The sequence below is a fragment of the Schistocerca serialis genome, chromosome 6 (genome assembly GCF_023864345.2).
Source record: "Schistocerca serialis cubense isolate TAMUIC-IGC-003099 chromosome 6, iqSchSeri2.2, whole genome shotgun sequence".
Lineage (NCBI taxonomy): Eukaryota > Metazoa > Arthropoda > Insecta > Orthoptera > Acrididae > Schistocerca > Schistocerca serialis.
In genome coordinates, this window is record NC_064643.1 from 128,400,307 (window position 1) to 128,426,919 (window position 26,613).

The following is a 26,613-nucleotide window of genomic DNA, read 5'->3' on the forward strand; positions in this document are numbered from 1 at the left end:
TCCCAGGCTTCAAGTCAATTGCATCAATTGGCTTTATTCATCTTTCTCTCCCTACCTCTCTCCCTCTCTCTCTCTGTCTCTCTCTCTCTCTCTCTCTCTCTCTCTCTCTCTCTCTCTCTCTCTCTCTCACACACACACACACACACACACACACACACATATGCATACACACACGTTTTTACCACCACTGGCGACACCGAAGATTTTGTCAGTACTGGAGTGACTTGGCACTACTGAACTAATTATATGTTAAGCAGCTTATGTGAATGTCCATCGTTCGATCTGTATACTATAATTGATTAGGGCACAAGGGAACCTAAAATCAAACATTTACACGTCCAAACTGTTCTAAAAACGTGAGTAATTCCAACAGTATTTCAGTGGCGAAAAATACTCAAGCTTCAACTGAACTACACAAAGTGACTCCATCAGAAAAACACACACGCGCGCACACACACACACACACACACACACACACACACACACACACACACACTCACACATACACATGTCAAAACTGGTGCCTAGTACGAAACTATGGAGTCTCAAAGTAACTCTCTGTGAGTCCATCTTTATACAGATGATTGCGTGACCTTGGTTGTTCAATAAAAAGTCCTGAATCAAAACATCTTTTGCCGCCTACATTTCCATTTGTTATCTTATTTGAGCAAGTAGTTTCGGCTCCACATTACGCCATCTTCACGCCTTCTGATCGACCTCGGTCGGCAGGTGATGATCAAAGTGTTCAATGTGTCGAGCATCTACGGATACCTGTCAGTGACTGGACCAGAGGTGGGATTCTTCCTACGCGTTTGTTAGGGGTGCTGAAGATTGCGTAATGTAGCGCTGAAACTGGTTGCTCAAATAAAATGACGATTGGAAATTTATATGGCTCAAAGCTGTTTTGATTCGACATTTTCCTCAGATTAAGTGCTTACCATTCAAATTCCACATCTAAATTGTTACTAAACACTTTGGCTAAAAATAATGTCCCAATCAGGTAGCTGACATTCTGTTCTTCGACCTAACTACAGCGAGATGCCAAAACAATCCTGCTGACTAAAATACTAAGCAAAGTTAGCAAGCACACAAAAAATGGCAGTCTAATTGGGTGTACAGCCATTTACTGGAGGAAAGCAATTCATGTATCCTGTGCTGAACAAACTTGACGACAAATCATTTTAGGGAGGACGAGGAGTACAACAGTACACACAATGTCCATGTCAAGTGTCACAATGTAATTTTTATTTTAAACTGTCCATCAGACATGTTAACTGCACTTGGAGTAGGCTTACTGGAGGTTATGTACAGAAACAAGCTTTTGGAGACGGCAGCAATATTACCGATTGCAACCCTCAGTACCAAGGCTCTCGTAAAATGTAGACTACTAAATATAATAACACAACTATTAAATAAAAACGCAGATCTCCAAAATATGGGATCTAAAATTCACAAAGTAGCCAAAGACAAACCTACTGAACAACAATAATTTTAGGAGGGACAGTCAATGTGGTGGCTGGTCGCCTGGCCTCGTCATTTCAGTCTTTATCAGGTTCCCAGCGGTGAAACAGGAGGAGGGGTTTGTTAGCTATCGAAGGCACCAGTGTTATGCGCGTTTGGAGCCCCTTACGCAATTAGCGTAGAGTGTTTGAATGAAGTGCAATATATGTTCGGTATGTCTGCCTGGGAACCTGATCCGGGTTGCGGAAGGGCCCCTGCCTGCAGCTAAGAAGGGTGCAATTATCTTCAGGTTGTGGCTCATGTCACCACCAAGGATGCCTGCCGCTTGGGTTATGAGCGCATGCCCCCGTACTCAATTCCTATGGGTGGCTGGCAGAAGTGGTGAAGAGTGATGGAATCGTTTGTAGGGCGCAAGCAGAGCTCATTGTTCCCAGAGTTGACCGTTATCGTGCGGTTTGGAGCCCAGTGAAAGGTCTCAACCAAAGATTCCATCAGTTTTGTGATGGTCTCGTCAGTATATTTCCAGACCTGCATTAGGGGGGCGAAGAACTGTAGGACTCCGCTAGCTAGGGCAGGGGTACACTATGCATAAGAAGCAACTACATGGGTAGCAGGATACTTGTGATCACGGCGTTTCTCCTAGGCTCTGCAGCAGTTTGAAGTCCTCTTACGAAAGCCCTCCAGTCAATGTGCAGAGAGGGAAATGAGGCCTCGTACGAAGTAAAGACGTTTTGGCTGTCACAATTTTAACAGTGCGTAGTGGAAGTAGCCATAAAATAGTTCCAAAATTGTCTGCCCTCCAGGAAATTCGTCAGGTTTAAATTGTTCTCAGAACAGACAGATGACTGAAATCCGCTGTAGTACGCTCCGAAATATTTACCGGACAATGAATGTATCTCGAAGAGACAGATTATGTACAATAGCAGGGAGAGCGTTGATTACAGCTGACAAAAATGTGCTTATGAAGGGGTAATTGAGTCTGATTGTGAAGTTATCTGGAAACATGTAGCAGCCGTAGGTGAACTAACGGTAATTATCGGTCGTTTTTATTGGCCGCCAGGTTCTGCCGTTTCAATTGTAGAGGCATTCGAAGGAAGCCTGCGCTTAGTGATGCAGGTATATACAGATCACGCAGTATTAGATGGAGGTGACTTTGATCTACTACGGCTAGCCTGCGACGTCCATGGAGTCACTCTAGATGGTGCAGAGAGACAGTTTTCTGAAGTATCGTCGGACACATTCTCCGAAAACTATCTCGAGTGACTAGTTCTACAGCCCACAGACAATGGAAATATTTTAGGCCTTGTAGCTACAAACAGGCCTGACCTTATTAAAAGGGTCAGTATAGAGGCAGGAATAGTCGTACCTAAAGTCACTAAGCGGGTCTAAGGCTTCCACTCTGTTCCTTGTTGACCAATCTGGTGTGGCAGTTGAAGACAGCAAAACGATATTCGAAGTTTTAAATTTCACGTTCAAGAAATCGTTCACACCGGAAGATCGTACAAACTTGCCGTCATTTGACCATCGTACAGACTCCCGTATGGACGACATAGAGATAAGCATACCTGGCGTAGAGAAACAACTTAGACATTTGAAAGCACCAGGTGCAGATGGAATCCCAGTTCCGTTTTACAGAGAATATTCTATGGCATTGGCCCCTTACCTAACTTGTATTTATCGTGAATCTCTCGTCCAACACAAAATCCCAAGCGAATTGGAAAAAAAAAAAAACGCAGGTGACTCCAGTAAATAGAAAGGGTAAAAGAATGTACCCGTGAAATTACAGATAAATATCCTTAACTTCTGTTTTCAGAACCCTTTAACATATTCACACTTCGAATAAAATAACCATTCTTGAGACTGAGAAGCTTATGTCCATGAATGAGCACGGTTCGCCGAAGCAACTCTCGTACGAAACTCAGTTTCTCCGATTCCATATTTCTAGATTTCCGAAAAGCAATTGACGCGGTGCCCCAATGCAGGCAACAAAGGTATGAGGATATGGAATAAGTTTACACATAGGGGCTCGCAGACTTCTTAAATAATAGAAACCAGTATGTTGTCCTCAATGGAAAGTGTTCATCAGAGACAAGGGTATCGTCAGAAGTGGTCCAGGGAAGTGTGATAGGACCCATGTTGTTCTCTGTACACATAAATGATTTGACTGACAGGGTGGGCTGCAGTCTGCGTTCTTTTTGCTGATGATGTCACGGTGTCCAGTAATACGTCGAAGTTGGGTGGCTAGTGGAAGATACAAGACGACTTAGACAAACTTCCCCGTCAGTGTGATGAATAGCAGCTAGCTCTAAATGTGGAAAAACTTAAGTTAATTCGGATGAGTAGGAAGATCAAACTCGTAATGTTCGGATATATTATTACTGCTTGACTCTTCCAAGTCGTTTATAAGTCTGGGCGTAACGTTTCAAAGCGATATGCGGCGGAACGGGCATGACAGAAGTGTGGTATGGAATGCGAAATGTCAGCTTCGGATTATCGGGAGAATTTTAGAAAAGAGTGGTTCACCTGTGAAAGAGACTTCATATAAGACGAAGGTGCGACCTATTCTTGAGTACTGCTCAAGTGTTTGGGATCCATCCCAGGTCAAATTGAAGGAAGACGTCGAAGCAATTTGTTATCAGCAGGAGAGCTTCTGTAAAGTTTGGAAGGTAGGAGACGAGATACTGGCAGAAGTAAAGCTGTGAGTACCGGGCGTGAGTCGTGCTTCGGCAGCTCAGATGGTAGAGCACTTGCCCGCGAAAGGCAAAGGTCCCGAGTTCGAGTCTCGGTCGGGCACACAGTTTTAATCTGCCAGGAAGTTTCAAACACATGGGTGTTCGACTGTCGTACAGAATCCAATATGAAGGACGTAATGAGTAATAATAGGCATCTCTGGGGTAGAGAAGCAACAGAAAGTGTTGTAAATCAAGAAGTCGGAAGCCGTAGCGAATTCTAATTTTATTTTGAAAGAAGTGTGCCGAAGAACTGACTCCCAACTTATCTTTCATTTATAGTGAATCTCTTGCTCACTGCAATGTCCCAAGCAACCGGACAACAGTGCAAGTGTCTCCCGTATGCAAATAGGGTAAAAGAACGGACCCACATAATTACAGACCTATATCCTTAACATCTGTTTGCCGCCGAATTCTTGAACATATTTTGAGTTCAGATATAGTAAATTTCCCTGAGACAGAAGAGTTTCCTAAACACAGACAGGCTATCGCTGTGAGCAAAGCTGACTGCCGAACGATTCTACTGCCGCCAACACATATTGCGTGTGAGGACCACGAAGATAATGTACGACAGATCAAGGCTCGTACGGTGGAATATAGACAGTCGTCTTACCCTCGCTCTATTTGCGAGTGGAACATAGATTTAGAAAGCATCGTTCCTGCAAAACACAGCTTGCCCTTTTCTCACACGATATCCTGCAAACCATGGATGGAGGGTAACAGGTAGATGTCATATTCCCGGATTTCCGGAAAGCGAGTAACACGGTACCTCACTACATACTATAAGTGATCAAAAGTATCCGGACACCTGGCTGAAAATGACTTACAAGTTCGTGGAGCCCTCCATCGCTAATGCTGGAATTCAATATCGTGTTGGCATACCCTTAGCCTTGATGACAGTTTCCACTCTCGCAGGCATACGTTCAGTCATGTGCAGGAAGGTTTCTTGGGGAATGGCAGCCCATTCTTCACGGAGTGCTGCACTGAGTAACGGTATGGATATGGGTCAGTAAGGCCTGGCACGGAGTCGGCGTTCCAAAAAATCCCAAAGGTGTTCTACAGGATTCAGGTCAGGATTCTGTGCACGCCATCCATTACAGGAACGTTATCGTCGTGTAACCACTTCGCAACAGACCGTGCTTTATGAACAGGTGTTCGATCGTGTTGAAAGATGCAGTTGCCATCCCCGATTTGCTCTTCAACAGTGAGAAGCAAGAAAGTGCTTAAAACATCACTGTAGGCCTGTGCTGTGAGTGCCAAACAAAACAACAAGGAGTGCAAGCCCCCTCCATGAAAAACACGTCCACACAATAACACCGCCGCCTCTGAGTTTTACTATTGGCACTACACACGCTGGCAGATAACGTTCACCGGGCGTTCAAATGGTTCAAATGGCTCTGAGCACTAAGGGACTGAACATCTGAGGTCATCAGTCCCCTATAACTTAGTACTATTTAAACCTAACTAACCTAAGGACATCACACACATCCATGTCCGAGGCAGGATTCGAACCTGCGAGCGTAGCAGCCGCGTGGTTCCGGACTGAAGCACCTATAACCGATCGGTCACATCGGCCGGCTCACCGGGCGTTCGCCACACCCACAGCCTGCCATCGAATCGCCACACTGTGTGCCGTGATTCACCACTACACACAACGCTTTTCCACTGTTCAGTCATCCAATGATTACGCTCCTTACACCAAGCGAGGCGTTGTTTAGCATTTACCGGCGTAATGTGTGGCTTATGAGCAGCATTTCGACCGTGAAATCCAAGTTTTCTCACCTCCCGGCTAACAGACACAGTACTTGCAGTGGATCCTGATACAGTTTGGAATTCCTGTGTGATGGTCTGGATAGATGTCTGTCTATTACACATTATGACCCTATTCAACTGTCGGCGGTCTCTGTCAGTCAACAGACGACGTCGACCTGTACGCTTTTGTGCTGTACGTGTCCCTTCATGTTTCCACTTCACTATCACATCGGAAACAGTGGACCTAGGGATGTTTAGGACTGGTGAAATCTCGCTTATAGACGTATGACGCAAGTGACACCCAACCACGTCACCACGTTCGTAGTTCGTAAGTTCCGCGACATCTCACGATTTCTAATGAATACAGAGGTTGCTGATACGCAGTACCAGTCAGTAGGAGGCAACACAATGCACCTAATATCAAAAACGTATGTTTTCGGATACTTTTGATCACATAGTGTACTGTTAACGAAGGTTCGAGCATGTAAAGCAGGTTCCCAGACATGAGTGGCTCGAAAACTTCTTAAGCACTAGATCTCAGTAAGTTGTCCTCGACGGCGACTGTTTATCAGAGACAAGGATGTCGCCAGGAGTGTCCCAGGGAAGTTTGATGGGACCGTACTTATTCTTTACATACATAAATGACCTGACAGGCAGCAATTTCCGGCTGTTTGCAGGTGACGCTCTGGTGTACGGGACAATGTCGTCTGTAAGTAACTGTAGGATGATACAAGCTGAGTTAGGTAGAATTTCTGGTTGGTGCGACGTGTAGCAGCTTGCTCTAAATGTAGAAAAATGTAAGTTAATCCAATTGCGTAGGAAAAATATTACACTACTGGCCATTAAAATTGCTTCACCACGAAGATGACGTGCTACAGACGCGAAATTTAATCGACAGGAGGAAGATGCTCTGATATGCAAATGATTAGCTTTTCAGAGTATTCACACAAGGGTGGTGCCGGTGTCGACAACTACAACTACAACTACAACTGGCTCGTCACAATACACCAGTCATTACTCTTGATGATCTGTGGTATCGTGTTGAAGCTGCATGGACAGCTGTACCTGTACACGTCATCCAAGCTCTGTTTGACTCAATGCCCAGGCGTATCAAGGCCGTTATTACTCCCAGAGATGGTTGTTCTGGGTACTGATTGCTCAGGATCTATGCACCCAAACTGCGTGAAATGAAATCACGTGTCAGTTCTAGTACATTATATTTGTCCAATGAATACCCGGTTATCATCTGCATTTCATCTTGGTGTAGCAATTTTAATGGCCAGTAGTGTATGTAACGTTCGAATAAAGCTTAAGTAGTGTGTTGGTTGACACAGCCACGTCGATTAAATATTATGCTGTCAAGAAACTGTAAACTGAAACTGCATATCATTGTGATACACAATTAATCGATTACAACGCTGGGAACGCAAGATGTAAACATAACTACAGGCAACTGGTGGAAAAAGACAGAGATGAAACATGGGCAAAGACAATGGTGGAAGAAAACTGAGGTGGACGGTGGAGATCTTGTATACGAAACGCTAGCGTCATAACGTAATTGTTCTGTGACATGAAGAAAGAAATACACATGACTCGCAAATTTGTGCTATTTGCAAAACTTACAGGTTAAGCAACAGCTGTTGATGATCAAAGTTTGTTATCTGTACTTCACTTTGCAAGCACAATGGACCCTCAAATTAAATAGTTCGACCTCAAAATTATCCGTACTACATGTCAAAACAGAGACAGCTTGTTTATTGGTGGTATTGATACAACTCAGAGGTTAGTCAACTAGCTTAGTTCGGTCTTAGTACCACTCCTTAAATTTATCACAATTCTAATAAATAAAAATTTGTTCCTTAACATTGCAGAATACGCGTAGTCACTATCGTTGCAGTTGTTGACTGGAATTACTAATCTAGACATTGTTATTCGTCTGACGTTTGTACTGATACTATTTTAAGCTCACAAAATGCAGTTTCAGCTAGTTCACCATTCATCTACACATCTTCTCACGATTAGAATGTATTTAACATGACAAGATGATCAGAATGCTTACCTCTAGCAAATGTTTTGTTAATACGTCACCAGGGAAGATGAAGCTGTTGGAAGACCTGGTTGCTAGTGCATCAACGCCGAAAACATGTTTCCCAATATTATCATTTTACTCAGTCTTGGTTCAGTCAGCAGCTTTCGGATGGCTCTGGCCCCATAGAGTACGGTTATAATTTTGCTGTCTACATAGTTCATTTCTTTAAGTAAGACTTCAACTTCAGTTGCAGCATAGATAGTTGGAGACTTATGCACCTTGGTAAGAAACTGAGCTTTTGGTCTGAGACACTGGACACTGTAGATATACTGACACACACACACACATACACACGCACACAAATATATATATATATATATATATATATATATATATATATATATATATACACATACATATATATATATATATATATATACATATATATATATATATACACACCGTATATTCCCTCATACGTCATCATGTTACCCCAGAATTGTAACAAAAAGCCCTATCGATCGACGCTTTTCAGCAAAAATGTAAAATATTTGTCGTGTTCCAGCTTACCTGTAACAAGTAAGCCATACATTACCATTTCTACATGAAATTTGTTCTTAGTTTATATTACAACAAAACTATTAAAATTTGCACTTGTGTGTAGATGAAATGCAGGTTTAAAGAGGCGTATCACAATGTTCTAATCGATCGATGTTACTGCTTTCCTCAAACGTTTGTTTTTGTACATAGTCTTCAATGTGCCAAGACCACTGTAATAAAAATCAATATTAGCATGTCTGATGGACATTTGAAATGTCAAAATAACACAGTGATACTTGACAATTATAGTTAATATGTTATTGTCTACTCTCTCCCCCCCCCCCCGCCCCCAACCACTACAATTACATTTAGTCAGGTTTGTTTTTACTGATACTTTCATTTAGGCTAGGATCACATAAATTGCATTCTTCGAGCAGATCGCAGCAATTGAGAATGCTTATTTGTTTGTGTGCTTGTCCACTATACATAATAGCCGGCCGCAGTGGTCTAGTGGTTCAGACGCTCAGTCCGGAACCGCGCGACTGCTACGGTCGCAGATTCGAATCCTGCCTCAGACATGGATGTGTGTGATGTCCTTAGGTTAGTTAGGTTTAAGTAGTTCTAAGTTCTAGGGGACTGATGTCCACAGATGTTAAGTCCCATAATGCTCAGAAGCATTTGAACCATTTGATCCATAATATTTTAGCCAGCATATGTTTTTAAGGTTCTAGATTTGGTCGGGTTTGGTCTAATGCATTTCCTCATTTTGGTCTAAAAGTGGAGTGTCAGCTACTTGCTTATGATGTTATTTTTAGCCAAATGTGTTTTGTAACCTTCTAAATGAGGAAACAGCATGGCACAATGAATTTGAGAGCCCACAGCTCTGTTTTATGATTCAGTTTTGATGGATATTTGTGTGTGTGATTGTGAGTGTGTGTGTGTGTGTGTGTGTGTGTGTGTGTGTGTGTGTGTGTGTGTGTGTGTGTGTGTGTGTGTTTGTGTGTGTGTGGGCGTGTGTGTGTGTGTGTGTGTGTGTGTGTGTGTGTGTGTGTGTGTGTGTGTGTCGTGTGTTTGGGAAATAGACTTTGTAACACTTGAGATAAACATTGCATTTTTAAGTTGATGACGTATGTTTGTGGATACTTCAGACTTCGAACTAATAATGTGACACTTGACAAGCTTTATGATTTTTTTACATCAATTTAGTAGCGAACCACCTTTCATTAATGTCCGTTGTGCCTTGCGCCAATTATGGTAAAGAGATAAGTACTTCTTAACTAGTAAGTTCATCAACATTGTTTGTGTATTTGTGTGAGGCAGAGAGAGAAATAAACAGCATTAATTTATACAGCTCACGTGTAGCTCACGTGATTTTAGGGTTCCTTTACTCAACCTGTAAAAACAGATCCCTTATAGCATCACTTTGTGGTCGGTCTATCTGTCCGTCTGTCTGTTAAAAACTTCTTTCCGCAGGAACGGGAAGAAGTACCAAGCTGAAATTTATATCACATATTACGACATTACGAACCACGGTCCCTTTAGGGTGTCAAAAAGTGAGGCTTCTAAGTTAATGTGATCAAAAGATATGGCCATTTGTGTCATATATTTTGATACTCACACTCACACGTTAAAACCTAGAATGTAATTCCAATTGGCGCAGAATAATGAAATTTGGAGAGAAGCAAGGTTCTGCAAGGCAAGTAAAGGATGACAAATCCGAAAATCGTTAACTGATAATTATAACATACGAAATAAATTTTTGGTCATTTTTCCTTTCTCTCAGGAACAGGTCGACGAGTCAAGTTGAAATGTGTTTCGCATAATAAGGCCTATAGTCCTTTGGCGGTGTAATAAATGTAAGCTTCTGACTCAATGTTGTCCAAAGATACGACTACTTATATTACACCTTTTATACTCGCAAATGCACTCGTCATAAGCAAGAGGGTACTCGCTGTTGACCTAGAGTCATTAATTTTGCAAGAAGTAGGGATTTTCAGTACAAGAAAATGAATAAATTTGTAATTATTGTATTTTGTAATTATATTACACGAAAAAATATTTGTTGTTTGTCATTCGATGCCCGACTCTGTCTGTCCTTTCGTTATAACCACTTTTCTCAGGGATAAGCAGACATTTATCTTGTCTGCATCGATATCGATAACAGTCAAAAATCTTCGAGATTTCCGACTCCTTGGATGGATGAACTATCTATTTATATAATTAAATTTGTATGGAACTTTCGGTGCTTGAGTCCTATTTTTCTTTATGGAAACACTGTGGTTCTGACAAATTGTTTTTGAACATGACACTATTTTACACTATTCTGGTGAAGATTATGTATTTTTAGACTGTGGAATAATGTAGTATTAGTAAACATTGTCTTGTAGGACAATTCAGACGCAGAAATAATTGATTAGAGAGCCGTTTATACCTTACACCAAGTATGGTACAGAGATCGAATAATGGACTTACACAATTGCTGCTTAACCGTTGAATTAGATCAGAAACGCCGAGTTACACTGGTATAGTCAATATCTTCGTGTATTTCTGACAAATAAAAGAATAGTTTTGAAGATGACGCTAATTTACGTACAATTTAGGTGCAGATATAGCAATTTTTCCATGGAAATACTGCAGTATTGTCAAAATCCTTACATATTTTTGAACATAACGCAAATTTCAGATCATTCAGAGACTTTTGAGCATTGGGTCATAATGGTTGCTGGCACATGTGAGGTAATTTCGAGTTTTCGAACTTTGTTGTGCCTGAATTGTTTTCGAATGTAACACTATGATAACTGGGTCATTTCCACTAGCTTGCTTTTTTGAATTTCTCACAACTTGAAGATGTCGTGCATTCAAGGTCATTGTGACGTTACTGTCTTCGTATAGAGCCAACTCACAAAACACTTGCACTTTAAAGGTTGTTCAAATGTAAAGTTAGCCAATTACCGTAAACCTCAAAAACTCAAGATTTTACTCAGGTGTGCTGCTGCAAAGAAACCAAGAAAGTTTTATACACAGTTATCTATATCTACATCTACAGGATTATTCTGTATTTCACACTTAAGTGCTTCCAGGAGAAGGAAACCTGGGAGAAATTTCTGTCTCAGTTTTCAGCATGTCTACAGCTGTAATTCTGATACGAGGAAATGCAAGCAACTGATACAGAATTCTAAAGGGTAGTGTTACTCGTCTCGTTATATGGACAAAATTCTACTTAAGTACTACAAGTTCCACAGAAGGTAATATTTGTGATTTGTGTGCATTGTATGTAGAACAATGTTTTGAAAGAACCTACCTTGTAGCCAAATTCAATACCTCGTATCATATTGATATCAGACCGGAGGACGTGTCGGGCAGTCGTGTTCTTCAGGTCCATGATGACGACGTCTCCGAGCGAGTAGTCATTCAATAGCATCCAGTCGAGGTTTATGGAGACGGTTTTTGCATAATTTGTCCAGGAGACCCACATGGGGTCCGGGTCGGGGTCGGCAAAGATGTGCACCCGGTAGAGCTCTTTGGTAAGGCGAGGCATCGTCAGCATCACGCTGTCGGCACATTAGAGGTACAACAGTGAGAGGTTATCCACAGGAGTACCAGCTGTACGTAAATTATTGTATGCATCTGAAAGAAAACTTACAGTTAGGCGGTTTTAGGCGTAGTTATACAAACACTCCACTTTGTGTATCGGACAATCGACGACGACATCATCTAACGCACACTCTTGCGAAAGACCACATAATATTGCAATAAATATCACAATAAACCACAAATATTAATATCTTATTGTAACTCACGGCGCGTTTGAACCTTGTGAATGCATACGATTACTCGATTTTTGTACTATTGTGATCGAGGTTGCTGAGAATGTGAGATAAATTTGTCACTGACGCAAATATCAAATGCTATATTTTGGAAAACGCAGGTCCCAAATATCAAAAGAAAATAAAAGGGAATTGAGGAAACCATGTGAAATCAGAGAAGATGGGAGGAACATTCCGTCTGTTTATGCATTTACTTATACAGGGTGGAGCAAGTAAAAGTGGCCCAGACCAGTGGATACAACTGACTGTGAATTTGTGGCAGCATTAACGGAGGAGGAAAAGGCCTACAGTTACTTCCAACAGGATGGAACCACTGTCTGTACAGCTGGTCCAACCTTGCAGCACGTTTCCACAGTCTTCACGTGTGACGCAGTTGTTAACAAAGGTCAGTCTGGTCACGGCCCGTAGTGTCCACTCAGGCCACCTGATCTGTCAGTGTGTGGAAAGCCTTCAAGTCTAAGGTGTATCGCAACAACCCTCATAGTCTTCAATAACTGCAGCAGAACATTATGGATGAAACTGCAGCAGTCCAGCAGTCTATTTTCGATCCGCATTCAGCAACTTGTTGACTTGGGCCCAAAAGTGCCCACAGATGAATGGTGGTCTCTTTCAACATCTGATATACTCAGGTTAGTACTGTATTTCCGTTTCTCTGCTGTATTCCTCTGTACCAGGAACTCTGTTCTGTGGACCACTTTTATTTGCCCCACCCTGTGAAAGTGATTCCCGAACGAGAACAACAAATTTTGGGGGTTGTCCAGAGATACTTTCTGATTACTAAGATGTAAGAGATCACTATCTCAAGTTGCTCGTTAGAGCGTAACAGCATTTCGTTTGATTTCTTACCCCCACTGATCTTTGTGCCTGTATTGCACTGAAAATAACTAGACAACAGCACAAATGGCAGCAGTACTTGTAGTGCGTGTGCCTCAGAAACTCATTCCGTTCACTGTCAGTATTTTGATACTGGCAATAATAATGTCCACTTCTACTCTTCGCCCTCCAGCTTACGTTACATCCAGTTCTTGTCGGCTCTGTCCGGAGTTTCTTCTGCTGGCAGTGTTGGTTGTAGTGATAGTCAGCAATGTTGATAGGGTTACTGATGAAGATCGTTATGCTTATGAGTTAAATGAATCCAATGGATGAGCAGCACAATGATGTGAGTATTGTTGCATTACTCAGTGTCGTGTGCGTACTGTAAGACCTTCGGTACACACACCATCAGATTATTTGACCTGTCGCTCTAATGAAGTAGGCGAGTGTCAGCAATATGTCTCATGGTCTTATCGTGGCGTGTTTATCTTCTGGCGTCAGGTCAGACGATAGAAATGCCACTTGCACGCTTAGAGTAGCAGATTGACGGTGACCAATTTTAAACAGAACGTGATTAATTTTCACACACATTTATTAAAATAATAAAAATCATAGATATTATGTAACTTGATTCTGGATGCTGTTTACAACTGACAATCTGAAGTTCGTTTGGTCTTGATATCTGACAAAGTGTCTATACATTTCTCTTCATAGCTATGTACAGGAATATGATAATCTTATTAGGCGCAGACTGAAACTTGACTACAGACTAATGCAGACTAGTGCAGACTGACTAATCGGAGGTCTGTACACTTGTTATAATACCTTGCGCGTTGAGGCATCACTGCGTGTGTGTGATCCGCGAGGAGAAAAGGATCTTCGTTAGCAGCAATCTCATTGGCTGCGTTACATATTAATACGTGGATCGGCGGAAGCAGAATTTGATCCGTCTCTAAGGCAGCGCCATCTCATAGTGCGGAGATGGACGAGCGCTGCGCCTGCGCTGTTGTGCTTAGCGGGGCGCACTCTAGTAGGAAAGTTGTGTACGCGCTGACTATTCGGAACTATGTATACAAGACTCAGTAATTTATGTTGTACGTTTTACTGATTGCATGTTAGAGGCCTTTCAACTACTTTGAAGATATTTTTACAAAAACAATGGTAACTGTGAGACCAAACCCAATAACTCACAATTAAATTGTTACTCTCTACTAATACCGCAGATCCTTTATACCAAACCAATCAGAAAATATGCCTGAACAAACTCCAATATTTTGTCGTTGGTGGACGGTTTTAACTTGTATTAGGTGGACAAAAGAGAAGGACTTTTGGATCAACATTCTTAACATAGATCTAATGCTGCATAGTTGGGAGGATTCCAATCTCATATTCATTGAGTACCGTCGACACAAACTCATAAATCTGCATGGATTTATAAGGCATGTTTGTGGTGTCATGCTTCTATAAAATCTTCTTGGCTTACAAATCAGGTCACTTCAATTACAACACAGGAGCTTTCGATAGCTGCCTGTAACATCGTCATCAGGAGTTAAGATCACTGACTTCCAGGACCCCCACAGTGTTCTGCTCATGCATTGATGCAGCTCATATACCAAGAAGATTTTACTGAAACATGCCATCCCAGAAATCTCCGAGGACAAATATATATTGTGGAACAGTGTCTCCACCTACCAGTATATAAGCAGAACACCGTACCAGCATCGGCAGTCTGTGATCTTAACTCCAGATGACGATGGCAGAAACAGCTATTGAAGCTTCGAGAGTTTTATTCTAAGTGGCTCGGCTTGTAAACTGAGAATTTGTTATTGACACTTTATATTATTTCTAGAATACATAATACATATTTCAAATTGCAACTGTCTCGTAGATTTATTTAATGGCAGAAACCAGTACATTGTCATGGGCGGCGAGAGTTCATCACAGACAAAGGTGATAACAGAAACGCCCCATAGAAGTGTTGTGATCTCCAAGTACATAAACGGCTTCTCAGACAGACCAGGAAGTAAACTGAAGCTGTACTGACTTATTGTAGAGTAGAAAACATGGAACACACTTTACCATCCAAGATAGATGCCTCTGCCAAGGTCTTTACTATATTCTGAGTGTATAACCGTGTGCATAACGGGGGAACTGCTGCTGAAGGTACTCGCTGATCAACTTTTGTTGCAATATGACTATCATCTGTGATTTCTGTTTCTCCAGTCGCTGTCATACAGTATGAACATCTCAAGTTTTCGGTTTTGAGAAATGAAACGTCCGAATCAGTTCATCAAATAACAAGCAGAAATTAATTTTAAAGTGGTTGTTTCACATAATTCGGTGGCTCATCAGACATCATTGGCAATTTTAGAAGACTGGGAGGATGTTCATCATAGGTGGTGTTAATGTTAATGTAGATACGTCCTTTGTTAACAATTGTGGACATTTATGAAGTTTTCTAACACTCAGGCAAATCTTTGCTTTACAAATATTTTTTCCATTTATATATCCATAGTTTCATATGGTACAACATTATACCATCAAAATCAGTTTTCCGTTAAATGCAAGTAAAAGCATGAGAAAGAGAATACTATCACTCATTCTATTTTTGGAAAGTCATCTCAAGTCATTCAAGACAATTGTATGTATTTACACTGTTACTGATTTACAATCAATACATGATAAGGTATCAATTTAACATAATGCAAATAACTTTGGCAATATCTCGTTCAAATTGACAGTACTATTATTAGCTATCAATCTCTAAAAGAATTTACATATGGCAAACATAAGCTTTGAATTGAAAATATTGCAAAACTGAAAAACGAAAGTCACGTGGATAGTAATTTGCCTGTAGAACTTTCTGGAAACTTCCAGAACTATCAGCGACGTATGTACTATTCTTGCTTGGCACAAATAGCATTAGCCACATTACAGAGATAGTGAATATAATGTGCAGATCTTTTAACTCGTTGAGGTGAGGAGGGCAATGCATTTTTCATGTTGTTGTTGTTGTGGTCTTCAGTCCTGAGACTGGTTTGATGCAGCTCTCCATGCTACTCTATCCTGTGCTAGCTTCTTCATCTCCCAGTACCTAATGCATTTTTCATAACGTATATGTGAATTCATAGTTTTTGCCTTGCGATTTCATACAGTGTTTGTGACTGTGTATTGATTAAAGTTGAGTGGAAATAAAACATCAAAAACTGAAAACATGTCACTAACTTCCATCCTGTCATTTCAACTACCTAGGACCTAATGAGTTGTATTAAGACTATCACTGATGACATTGGTGAGTTAAGTAAGTAATTAGCAATTTGTGTCAAGATTCCTCTCTTGAACTTTATCTACAAACATTGCATATGAAGAGACTTACACATGAAAGAAATGCATTTTAAAATGAATATTTGCGATGTTGACAATTAAGGGAGAATCTTTGCAGGTGGCTACTGAACCCAGGATTCACAGACTTTTAGGCTCAAGCATTATCATAATTTTTGTGTATCATAAGAATATTACACAGTAAAACCCAAATAGTAAGGCAGTAAGAAAAATTGCAAAATACTATGGTAGACACATGTTTTGAGAACAAGGAAGAACCACACGATTTTAACAAGAAACCTCAGAGGAAGAGAGGAGGTGGGCAAAACATTAAACTTCGTATTTTGTGGAGTACTCTGCTCTCGAATGTAGTTAAAATGAATAAGAAGCAGAAAATAAAGCAGCAGGGAGTGGATGGTAATAGATGTGAGTCAGGATATTTTTCACTATGGAAAAGATGTAGATGTTGATAGGACACCTCATCAGTGTTGTGCAGTAAGAAAGAATTATCTCAGGGAGAGAGGGAGATATGCAAACAGATATGAAATGTAATAGTGACCAAGTGAAATCTAGCAGTATCCTGTCAGTGTCTGAAATAAAATACAGTGGAGAAAATTTAGTTTCAGGACCAGAAAACTTAAAATCTACTACAAAGACAAACAGTGAACAAATAAGTAATCAACTTACTGGATAGCAGAGTAAATGTAATTAATAACAAACTCAGTCTGTTGTTAAAGAAGAACAGTCAGTTGTAGAAAGCAGTAGTGCTCTTGTGCCAGAATCATGTGTTAACACAGCCCCACCAAACACTGACTAAAGTGTTGCACAAAGTAGAAAAGCAGCAGTATGTACTTCTAGAAGTTTTAGGATAACAGTATTCAAGAGATTATGTGAAAACATAGCAGAACCTTGCAATGAAAAAGTATGCATGACTAGCAATGACTGTACTTTCATGTTACTCAATAATTTCAATGATAAATTTTTATCGATGGGAGAATTCTGTGAAAATGTTAGCTTCAACGGTGGGTCAACAGAGTTGCAAACTACAATATGGATAGATCTCTGTCAAACCAGTGTTCCTAGTACATGCTTTTGGTAGAGAATCCCAGAGACTCTGCTCAAAGACAGTTTACATATTTTCCTGGGCTCTGTGCTGTATTTGCACTGAACCCAGTAGTGGTAAATTGTCATTGAAACAGAAACAGTGTCTGAATTAGATGGAGACCAAGAGATTGATGTTGAGGTACAGTAACAGGAACATTCTTTGAGGATCACAAACCAGGACCTCAATGCTCTTGCAATATTACTTCAATAATTTAAAATTTCTGTAGTGCATGTTTTCTTCTATCCTTGTACAATTACCTCCTACTGTCAATCTATCTTGTTTTTACTAGTGCATGACACAATAACGTAGTTGTGCAGTGTTCTTATTATCTCATGGTACCAATTAATTAAACGAAAATGACAAACCACTTGTGGCCTGGAAAGCAGAATACACTCCTGGAAATTGAAATACGAACACCGTGAATTCATTGTCCCAGGAAGGGGAAACTTTTTTGACACATTCCTGGGGTCAGATACATCACATGATCACACTGACAGAACCACAGGCACATAGACACAGGCAACAGAGCATGCACAATGTCGGCACTAGTACAGTGTATATCCACCTTTCGCAGCAATGCAGGCTGCTATTCTCCCATGGAGACGATCGTAGAGATGCTGGATGTAGTCCTGTGGAACGGCTTGCCATGCCATTTCCACCTGGTGCCTCAGTTGGACCAGCGTTCGTGCTGGACGTGCAGACCGCGTGAGACGACGCTTCATCCAGTCCCAAACATGCTCAATGGGGGACAGATCCGGAGATCTTGCTGGCCAGGGTAGTTGACTTACACCTTCTAGAGCACGTTGGGTGGCACGGGATACATGCGGACGTGCATTGTCCTGTTGGAACAGCAAGTTCCCTTGCCGGTCTAGGAATGGTAGAACGATGGGTTCGATGACGGTTTGGATGTACCGTGCCCTATTCAGTGTCCCCTCGACGATCACCAGTGGTGTACGGCCAGTGTAGGAGATCGCTCCCCACACCATGATGCCGGGTGTTGGCTCTGTGTGCCTCGGTCGTATGCAGTCCTGATTGTGGCGCTCACCTGCACGGCGCCAAACACGCATACGACCATCATTGGCACCAAGGCAGAAGCGACTCTCATTGCTGAAGACGACACGTCTCCATTCGTCCCTCCATTCACGCCTGTCGCGACACCAATGGAGGCGGGCTGCACGATGTTGGGGCGTGAGCGGAAGACGGCCTAACGGTGTGCGGGACCGTAGCCCAGCTTCATGGAGACGGTTGCTAATGGTCCTCGCCGATACCCCAGGAGCAACAGTGTCCCTAATTTGCTGGGAAGTGGCGGTGCGGTCCCCTACGGCACTGCGTAGGATCCTACGGTCTTGGCGTGCATCCGTGCGTCGCTGCGGTCCGGTCCCAGGTCGACGGGCACGTGCACCTTCCGCCGACCACTGGCGACAACATCGATGTACTGTGGAGACCTCACGCCCCACGTGTTGAGCAATTCGGCGGTACGTCCACCCGGCCTCCCGCATGCCCACTATACGCCCTTGCTCAAAGTCCGTCAACTGCACATACGGTTCACGTCCACGCTGTCGCGGCATGCTACCAGTGTTAAAGACTGTGATGGAGCTCCGTATGCCACGGCAAACTGGCTGACACTGACGGCGGCGGTGCACAAATGCTGCGCAGCTAGCGCCATTCGACGGCCAACACCGCGGTTCCTGGTGTGTCCGCTGTGCCGTGCGTGTGATCATTGCTTGTACAGCCCTCTCGCAGTGTCCGGAGCAAGTATGGTTTGTCTGACACACCGGTGTCAATGTGTTCGTTTTTCCATTTCCAGGAGTGTATAACACTTATTATCGTTTATGTTGCAAACCTCTTACATATAATATTTATATTTTTGACATTTTCGCTGTATCTGAAGTGTGTGATATTTATGCGAACCAAAGGTAGAAGCGAGAAAATAATTTTTTTATTGGTTTACTTGAACTATGGTATGCTATGTTTCATTACTGCTTTTTTGAAGATAAATAGGTTTGAATTACTGCCATTTTAGGAAGTTTACATGCATTTAAAAAAAAATTGGGTTTTTACATAAGGGGAAGTAAGATGACAACATCTTAGTGTTAATTGTGTTTGTAGTCAGCTGATGTCAGCAACACAAAACATCTACAGAAATGAAAATGTTATATTTTTTCAAACTTTGTCAGTTTAACTATTGTTGTGATGTTATTGAGGGAGAAAGGCTCAGGGACAGATGGTGTTTGTCAAAGCAAAGCAGGTAAAGCAAAAAAATAAACAGCTTATGTAAACTAAATAATATATAAGATGCTTGAAAGTTCATTTGCGATGAAAAATATAATTCAGGTTTCAAAATTCGTAATATGTTACAATGAATGAGGTATGTGGATTTAGAGCATTTTTCTACTTGGGGTGTATTTATGGAATTATCTGAAGCTTATGGAGAGTTTATGATGTATATATTATTTATATTAACATGAAGTTTTATGAACTATTCTGCACTTTTGAGGTTTATTTAGTGATAATAGAGTGATGATGTATTAGGGACTTATTTGTGCTCTTTTCTGTGACATATTGCGATAGTATACTGTGCATAATTCTGGGAAATGACCAAGGCGAATTTATGCTACATGTTGGTGTAGAATAATGGTCTGTGGTTACGCTAATAATTTAATGAAGTGTAGGTAATGGGTCTGATGTTCTGGCAGTATCTAAATTTTTTTTTGCCAACTTCATGATGGTCAACATAACGAGAAAAATTACTGATATTGTTTGTATGATGTACTAAGCATAATGTGTTTGCTGTTAATACCTCATAAGGAACTTCTAAAAGTATCTGACATTTTAAATGCATGGCTGCACATAGTTAAAAAGTGGTGGAATGTACTGTGTTCAGCTAAATGAGGGGACCATTACTATTAGAAAAGATGTTTCTAGGTTACATTACAACTTTAATATTAAGTGTGCTCATAGTTGTAATATTTACCAAACAAACTTTGAGCTTATGTTATCGATAGGAAGTCATTTAAGTGAAATGAAGGATAACTTTTGAGTTTTGTGGGAAGAATTGTTTTGTACAATGTGCTGTGTCGTTGTATGGTGACATTACAATGACACCAATGATGCCTTCCTTTAAAGCTTGCTGATAATACTTTTTTGTCGCATGCACATGCTTATGTGTCAAAAAGGTATTATATTGGCGAGTACATGATTTCGAAATTACCTTTTCAAAATTGTAAAAAGAACTATTTACAATTCAACACAAGGCTTAATGAGTCAGACTTTTTGAGAGAAATACATTTCAAGACCAAAAAAAAAAAAAAAAAAAAATTATCCACACAAACAAATGATAACAGCTTCAAATAATATGGATTACTTATTCAAGAGAGAGTGTGTGACAAATTGAGCAAATTAGTAAAATATTGCTCCACGTCTCGCCTTTATGTAAGCAGTTAAACCGTTATTCTTCTTGTAATTGGTTGACAGAGTTGTTGGATGTCCTCCTGAGGGATGTTGTGCCAAATTCTGCCCAATTGGCGCGTTAGATCGTCAGAATCCCGAGCTGGTTGGAAGGCCATGCTCACAGGGCTCGAAATTCGGTTAAGGTCCGACAATCTTGCTCGCCGAGGCAGGATTTGGCAAGCTAGAAGGCAATCTTTAGGAACCCTTTCGATGTGCAGGGGGCCTTATCTTGCTGAAATTTGAGTCCAGGACGCTTTGCCATGCAGGGCAACAAAACGGGGCGCTGAATATCGTCGACGTACCGCAGTGCTGTCAGAGTTCCGGAGATGACACCCAATCTGGATCCCCAGATTGTCACTCCTTTTCCTCGGGCTTGACAGCGAGGTTCATATCCTATTGCTGTCCAGACAGCTCTTCGATGGTCATCGTGGCCTGATACCTCATTGATTGGAGTAGAATTGTCGCCAGCGATGAGTTCCGTATCGGACAGAACCCTGACGACCAGTGAGGACGTGTCTGCCCTGTAGAGCAGTACGATACCGAAGTGGCTGTCGCCAACCATACAGTAGTGACGGGCTGGGGTGGCATTGCATTTCGTAGCACGACACGTTTGGTTGTTATCCACGGGACCTTTACAGCACGACGATACGTCGACGGTATTCTATGCTCCGTTTTGTTGCCATTCGTAGCAAGCCAACTTGGGATTACATTTGAGTAAGAAAATCCCCTCGTACACACGGCGAGAATTTTTCCTGCTTTTTTTATGCTTGCCAAACCCTATATTCGCCAGGAAGCCCACTGGATCTGTACCCAACTGGGAATGTTAAGAGCATTAGTGGCAGAATCCTCGAACTAGCTTGCAATTATGATGATCCAACGCCCCAGTTTGACAGAAGTTGGCACGATATGCCTCACGAGGCCATGCAACAACTCTGTCAACCGATGCCAAGGCGAATAACTGTTCCCTTAAGGGTCAGAGGTGCACCAGTGCTGTAATGACTTACTCAGTTTGCGAAGCACTTTCTTGTGAATAAATCATCGAATTTTTCTGATATTGCAAAAATTTGCCTGTGTGTACAAGCACGTCACATATACTAATTTCCGTCCCATTCGGCTAAATCCTTCGTGGCTCGGTTTTGTCTCCCAGAATATTTATTTGTAATATTGTTTTTAAAGTTGTTCTATGTACACTGTCCTCATTCTGTTTGGATTGGAGATCAAGCAAAATTTTCGTGATTCTGTGATCATATGAGCGTGTTTGTGTTTAACTGAACGAAATTGGGTTTTGGTGACAATAAACAGCGACAGTCAAAGATATTTTTGCACGCTCTCAAAAATATAACACCTAGAAAACAGGAAGAAAGGGTAATGTGTTTTTATGTTTCTTTGCACTTACACCTTGCCATTTGTCAGCCCGCAAGTGGCGTAAAGAGATGTATGCCACCATAATTTTTTTAAAAATGATCTTTTCTTTCAGTAAAAGTTCATTTTCTACGCATACGCATGATGCGTATGCAATTCAAATAATTTCACTATGTTTTTAATAATTATCTGAACGTTAAAAGCTTTTTCTACTCATGCTGAGAACAACATCCTCACCCAAAGTGTAGGTACGGTTTAATACAAATTACTTAAGGAATGAAACGAAGACTAAGCTTGTGATGAGCACCCAGTTATGTTATTTATGGTCGTTCACATTGGCGAATAGGAACTGTCATCTTATCTAAGACCAAACAAAACATCAATAAAAACACAGTGTTTTTCACAAAAGCTAATCCATGTGAAAACTGAGTTGATCGATGGAACTTTTTAATTCAATTTTTATAAATGTAATACGACTGTCATTCAGAGTGTAATTGAATATTAAGTGAATTGAGAACATTCTTCACATATAACCAAGATAAAGAAATGGACTCATCAATCTCTTTCACTATTGTCCCTGTTGTTCTGCTTTCAACTCGTCTTCCTTGATATTATTTATGGCTTGATTTTTATCGTTTGTTGGACTTTTGTCAACTCCACTTGCGTAGCCAGTGGGAGGCTACTCGATACATTGACGTAAGTCCACTGGATAGATCTAGAATCTCTCCAATAAAACTCTTTTTGTGTGATGCCAAAGGCTCCTGTGAGTTAGGGGAGCCCACCCACCACCCATTTGTGTATTGAGTAGGATTTGCCCAGCTACACAAGCAGAAGTCTGTGAGTCAAGATACTTGCTACAAAACAGATGATAACGGCATCATGGTAGGTCATCAACGCTTGCAGCGGTACCTTATAGGTCTGTATGTATTGTTGCTCGGTTTGTGTGATGGTCTATGAATATGTTGTGAGAAGTTATGCATGCCATCCCATTGGACTCTAAGGTACTGTGTTACTGTTCAGGTGGAGATGAAGATGTTTTAGTAAAATAACTGTAGTATTGCTACATAATAAAAATTGGCCTTTTAAGAGTAAGTGTCTATTTTTCTGTGGGTTTATGTTCAGTTTCTTTGCGTAAACAACATCACTGCTTCTGTGAGCCGCCACATCTGCTATTCACCAAGTTCAGTTCTTGAGTTCCCTGACACCTCATCCAAAGCTTTGGTCGGCATATGTCACCACCGAATCGACTTGGTCAGCTTCTTCCAATTATCACAAGAGAGGTTCGATTATAAGATCCTAAAACCTCGTGTCAACCCCTGTGGGTACTCCCTAATAGTTCTTTTGATTACTTTTTGCATGCCAACTGACCACTGAACATGTCTGTCCTTATAATAGTATAGACATTGGGGTTCCTGTACTCCTTGCATCTGTACAGATAAATATAAATTGTCGAATACTCAAGAGATCTCATGTAACAATGAAATCGCGTTTATTATTTTGCATTTACCAATTGTTTCGAATGCCTTCTTGAATTCCTTAGGAATACTTCTCCCTTTCCTAAAGCCAAATTGACAGCGATTAAGCTGATTAATGCTACCATATGCTACATAGGTGTATTTTTTGAACATTTGCAAGCGTGTTAATAATCTTATAGGATTAGGTGGTTCTCTACACACAAACCCTTTGATTATATAGCTTTCTCTTATTTCCATCTGTCTTAACACCTATGGACTTTTATCTATTGGGAAAATTAAAGCAACCGCTTTACAAGGCGTGCCTAGCTTTCTTATGTTGGCACCACTTTCCGTGATTTCCCGCTAGCTAGCGTGGCATGACTGTCTGGCGGAGGAGGCGTTCATCTGTCGTTGCAGAGAGCTGAGTGGAGAGAGAGGACTGTGTGCAACGTCACCACTGTTGATGGTTCTGGTGGGCCATCGGTAGACGCCTGGCCGCGAGTCAAGAGTCGGGTTTGTGTGTGAGGTCGCTTGCACATATGGCATTTATTGTGGGCCTGCTGAGATGAACAGACTTGAGTCGCTGGAACCAGTGCCTTATGGATACCTAGTTGTAATGCGTTGACGTTCCTTGGATATCTTACGTACGGATTTATACCACGTCCGTGAGTTGTGTATATATAGCTGTGCCATGCTGCGTTATACATTAACAGGTTCCATACCGTAATCTGGTACTTAGTAAAACCACATTTTCTAACAACCACCCACAGAGAGTGCACCCCTAGAATGTATTAACAACTGTTGAGGTCAGGTGGCTGTCCACAGTACGAGTGCTGTATAGGGTACAGTTTTTCTACCGACTGTATGTTATCAGTTGATCAGTCGGTTTGCTAGACATTTCAGCGATACGTTATAGTGGTCATGTCCACTACATTTCGCTTGTGTTATTAACAGAATAATACTATGTGTTTTCTGTTTCCTTACTGTAATGTTTCAGGTTAGTTTCTGTGGCATTTTCTTGCGCCTTTTATGTGAGAATGTGACTGAGGGCCTTTTGAGAAGGTGCATGTTTATGGCAGTTTTCAACATCTGTGGTCCTGCAAAAGGGAAGCTAATGTTCTTAATTGATACACTATTTATGGTAGACATTTTATCTTTTGGACTAAATGTATCTCTGAAGTTTCTTGGGTTCGGAACATCTTATTAGGCTGCTTTAATAACGATGTAAATTAATTTAAATTTGATTCAATCTGAGTCTTTGTTGCTGTTGTTAAAATTTCACTTTGGAAGTGTTCTGTTTATGACTCGAGTAGTTGTAACCGATTGTCCTGAAGAGGTAGTAATTATGATTTTAAAGTCTTTATTTAATACGGGACTTTATTAACAATTTATTGATTTATTAATGTTTAACCTTGGAGACGTTCCGTTTGTGAATCTTATGGTTGTAGCCAGTTAATCTGATCAAGTCAAATGTTTGTCTATATGATTCTGTTTATTCATGTTATCAATAAATGTGTAAATATTGTACTGGTAACCGAAACTCAGTCAATCGATTGCAGCCTTTAATCCTAAGGGCCCACAAAGGAGACACTGAGGAATTCTCAACAAAAGAAATACCGTATCACGAGGGCCAGTGACGTGGCAAGTACAGACGAAATGCAGGGTGCGGTTTCGTCTGTCAGGAACTGAATGTATCAGTGACCAAGGTCAAATTTTGAGCACTTGACGTGCCAGACATGAAAATAACCATAATAATTGTATCTCTGTTTCGACTTTGTTTACTTTGTTCACTGTGTAGCAGACGTTTTCTCCAAATTTCCAAGTAATTTGCGCCGCTGTTATCTTGTAACTAATTGACCAAATTACATACACGTTACTTTCTCGAAGAATTCTTCTAATGTTCCATTAAGTTTCGGGTGTGCAGCAGCAAGAATTCTTCTAATGTTCTTTCCAAAATTGCAGAAAATTAGTTCCATTTAAGAAAAATAGGGAGTCATAATTGGACAGCGTTAAACGTTAAAAATACTTGCGTATCTCTGAGTCGTGGCATGTTGGGTTCGGAATTTAATCTTCATGAGGAGGTCGCAACATATTTAGATTTAGGTCAATTCAGTAAGAAAAGCGTATTATTGTTTCTTCGATGTACCAGTAGAACAGGATGATAAGCTGCAGCACTGCGTTACACATTTCCAGTTTAATTTATCATGTGTGGATTTACACTGTCAGCTATTGGACTGAAAAAGAATGATCAGTATTTGAAAAGAGGACACAAAACTGTAGGATGGGTTTCATCGGTACTTACATGTGTTCCATGGTGCTCACAACGTCGGCTCCCATAGGGTCACGATTCATCATCATCTCTGGATACCTGGTCCTCAGCGAGAAGTAGGCATCCAATCCTTTCTTAACCCTCTCCATGCTGCACTTGCAGTTTACGTACATCCTATCGATGCGTGCGTCATCTATAGCAAATGTACACGTGGGTTATTGCACAGAATTTCAAAGCAGTCACAGAAAATGTATTTTAATAGCTATAAATTGAAGGTAGGTTTTTAATGATGTTTTCAGACTTTCATCTGATTCGATACTGTCCTCCCTCATTTCGTATCGTGTGCTAATTTTTTCACTTCTAACTCACTACTTTACTCAGCTTCCTCTCTAGACCTGCTCTGCCTCTACTAATTCTGACCTTCTACTTCTCCTTCCAGCGACAGTTAATTGTTCCTGGATGCCATAGTGGACGCTCCACTAACCTGTGCCAGCGCTTGGT

The 26,613-nt window shown here is 41.1% G+C and overlaps 1 protein-coding gene across 2 annotated transcripts in view; it reads right to left on the reverse strand.

The window, feature by feature from the left end:
- The window catches only part of LOC126484055 (retinol-binding protein pinta-like), a 308,676-nt gene that overhangs the window by 61,404 nt on the left and 220,659 nt on the right, over window positions 1-26,613 (reverse strand). For both annotated transcript variants that reach the window (XM_050107405.1, XM_050107404.1), the window contains exons 3-4: window positions 26,146-26,305; window positions 11,813-12,062 (exon numbers count right to left, since the gene is read on the reverse strand). In XM_050107405.1, the coding sequence (XP_049963362.1) occupies window positions 11,813-12,062; window positions 26,146-26,305 (410 nt within the window). The remainder of the gene's footprint in view (window positions 1-11,812; window positions 12,063-26,145; window positions 26,306-26,613) is intronic.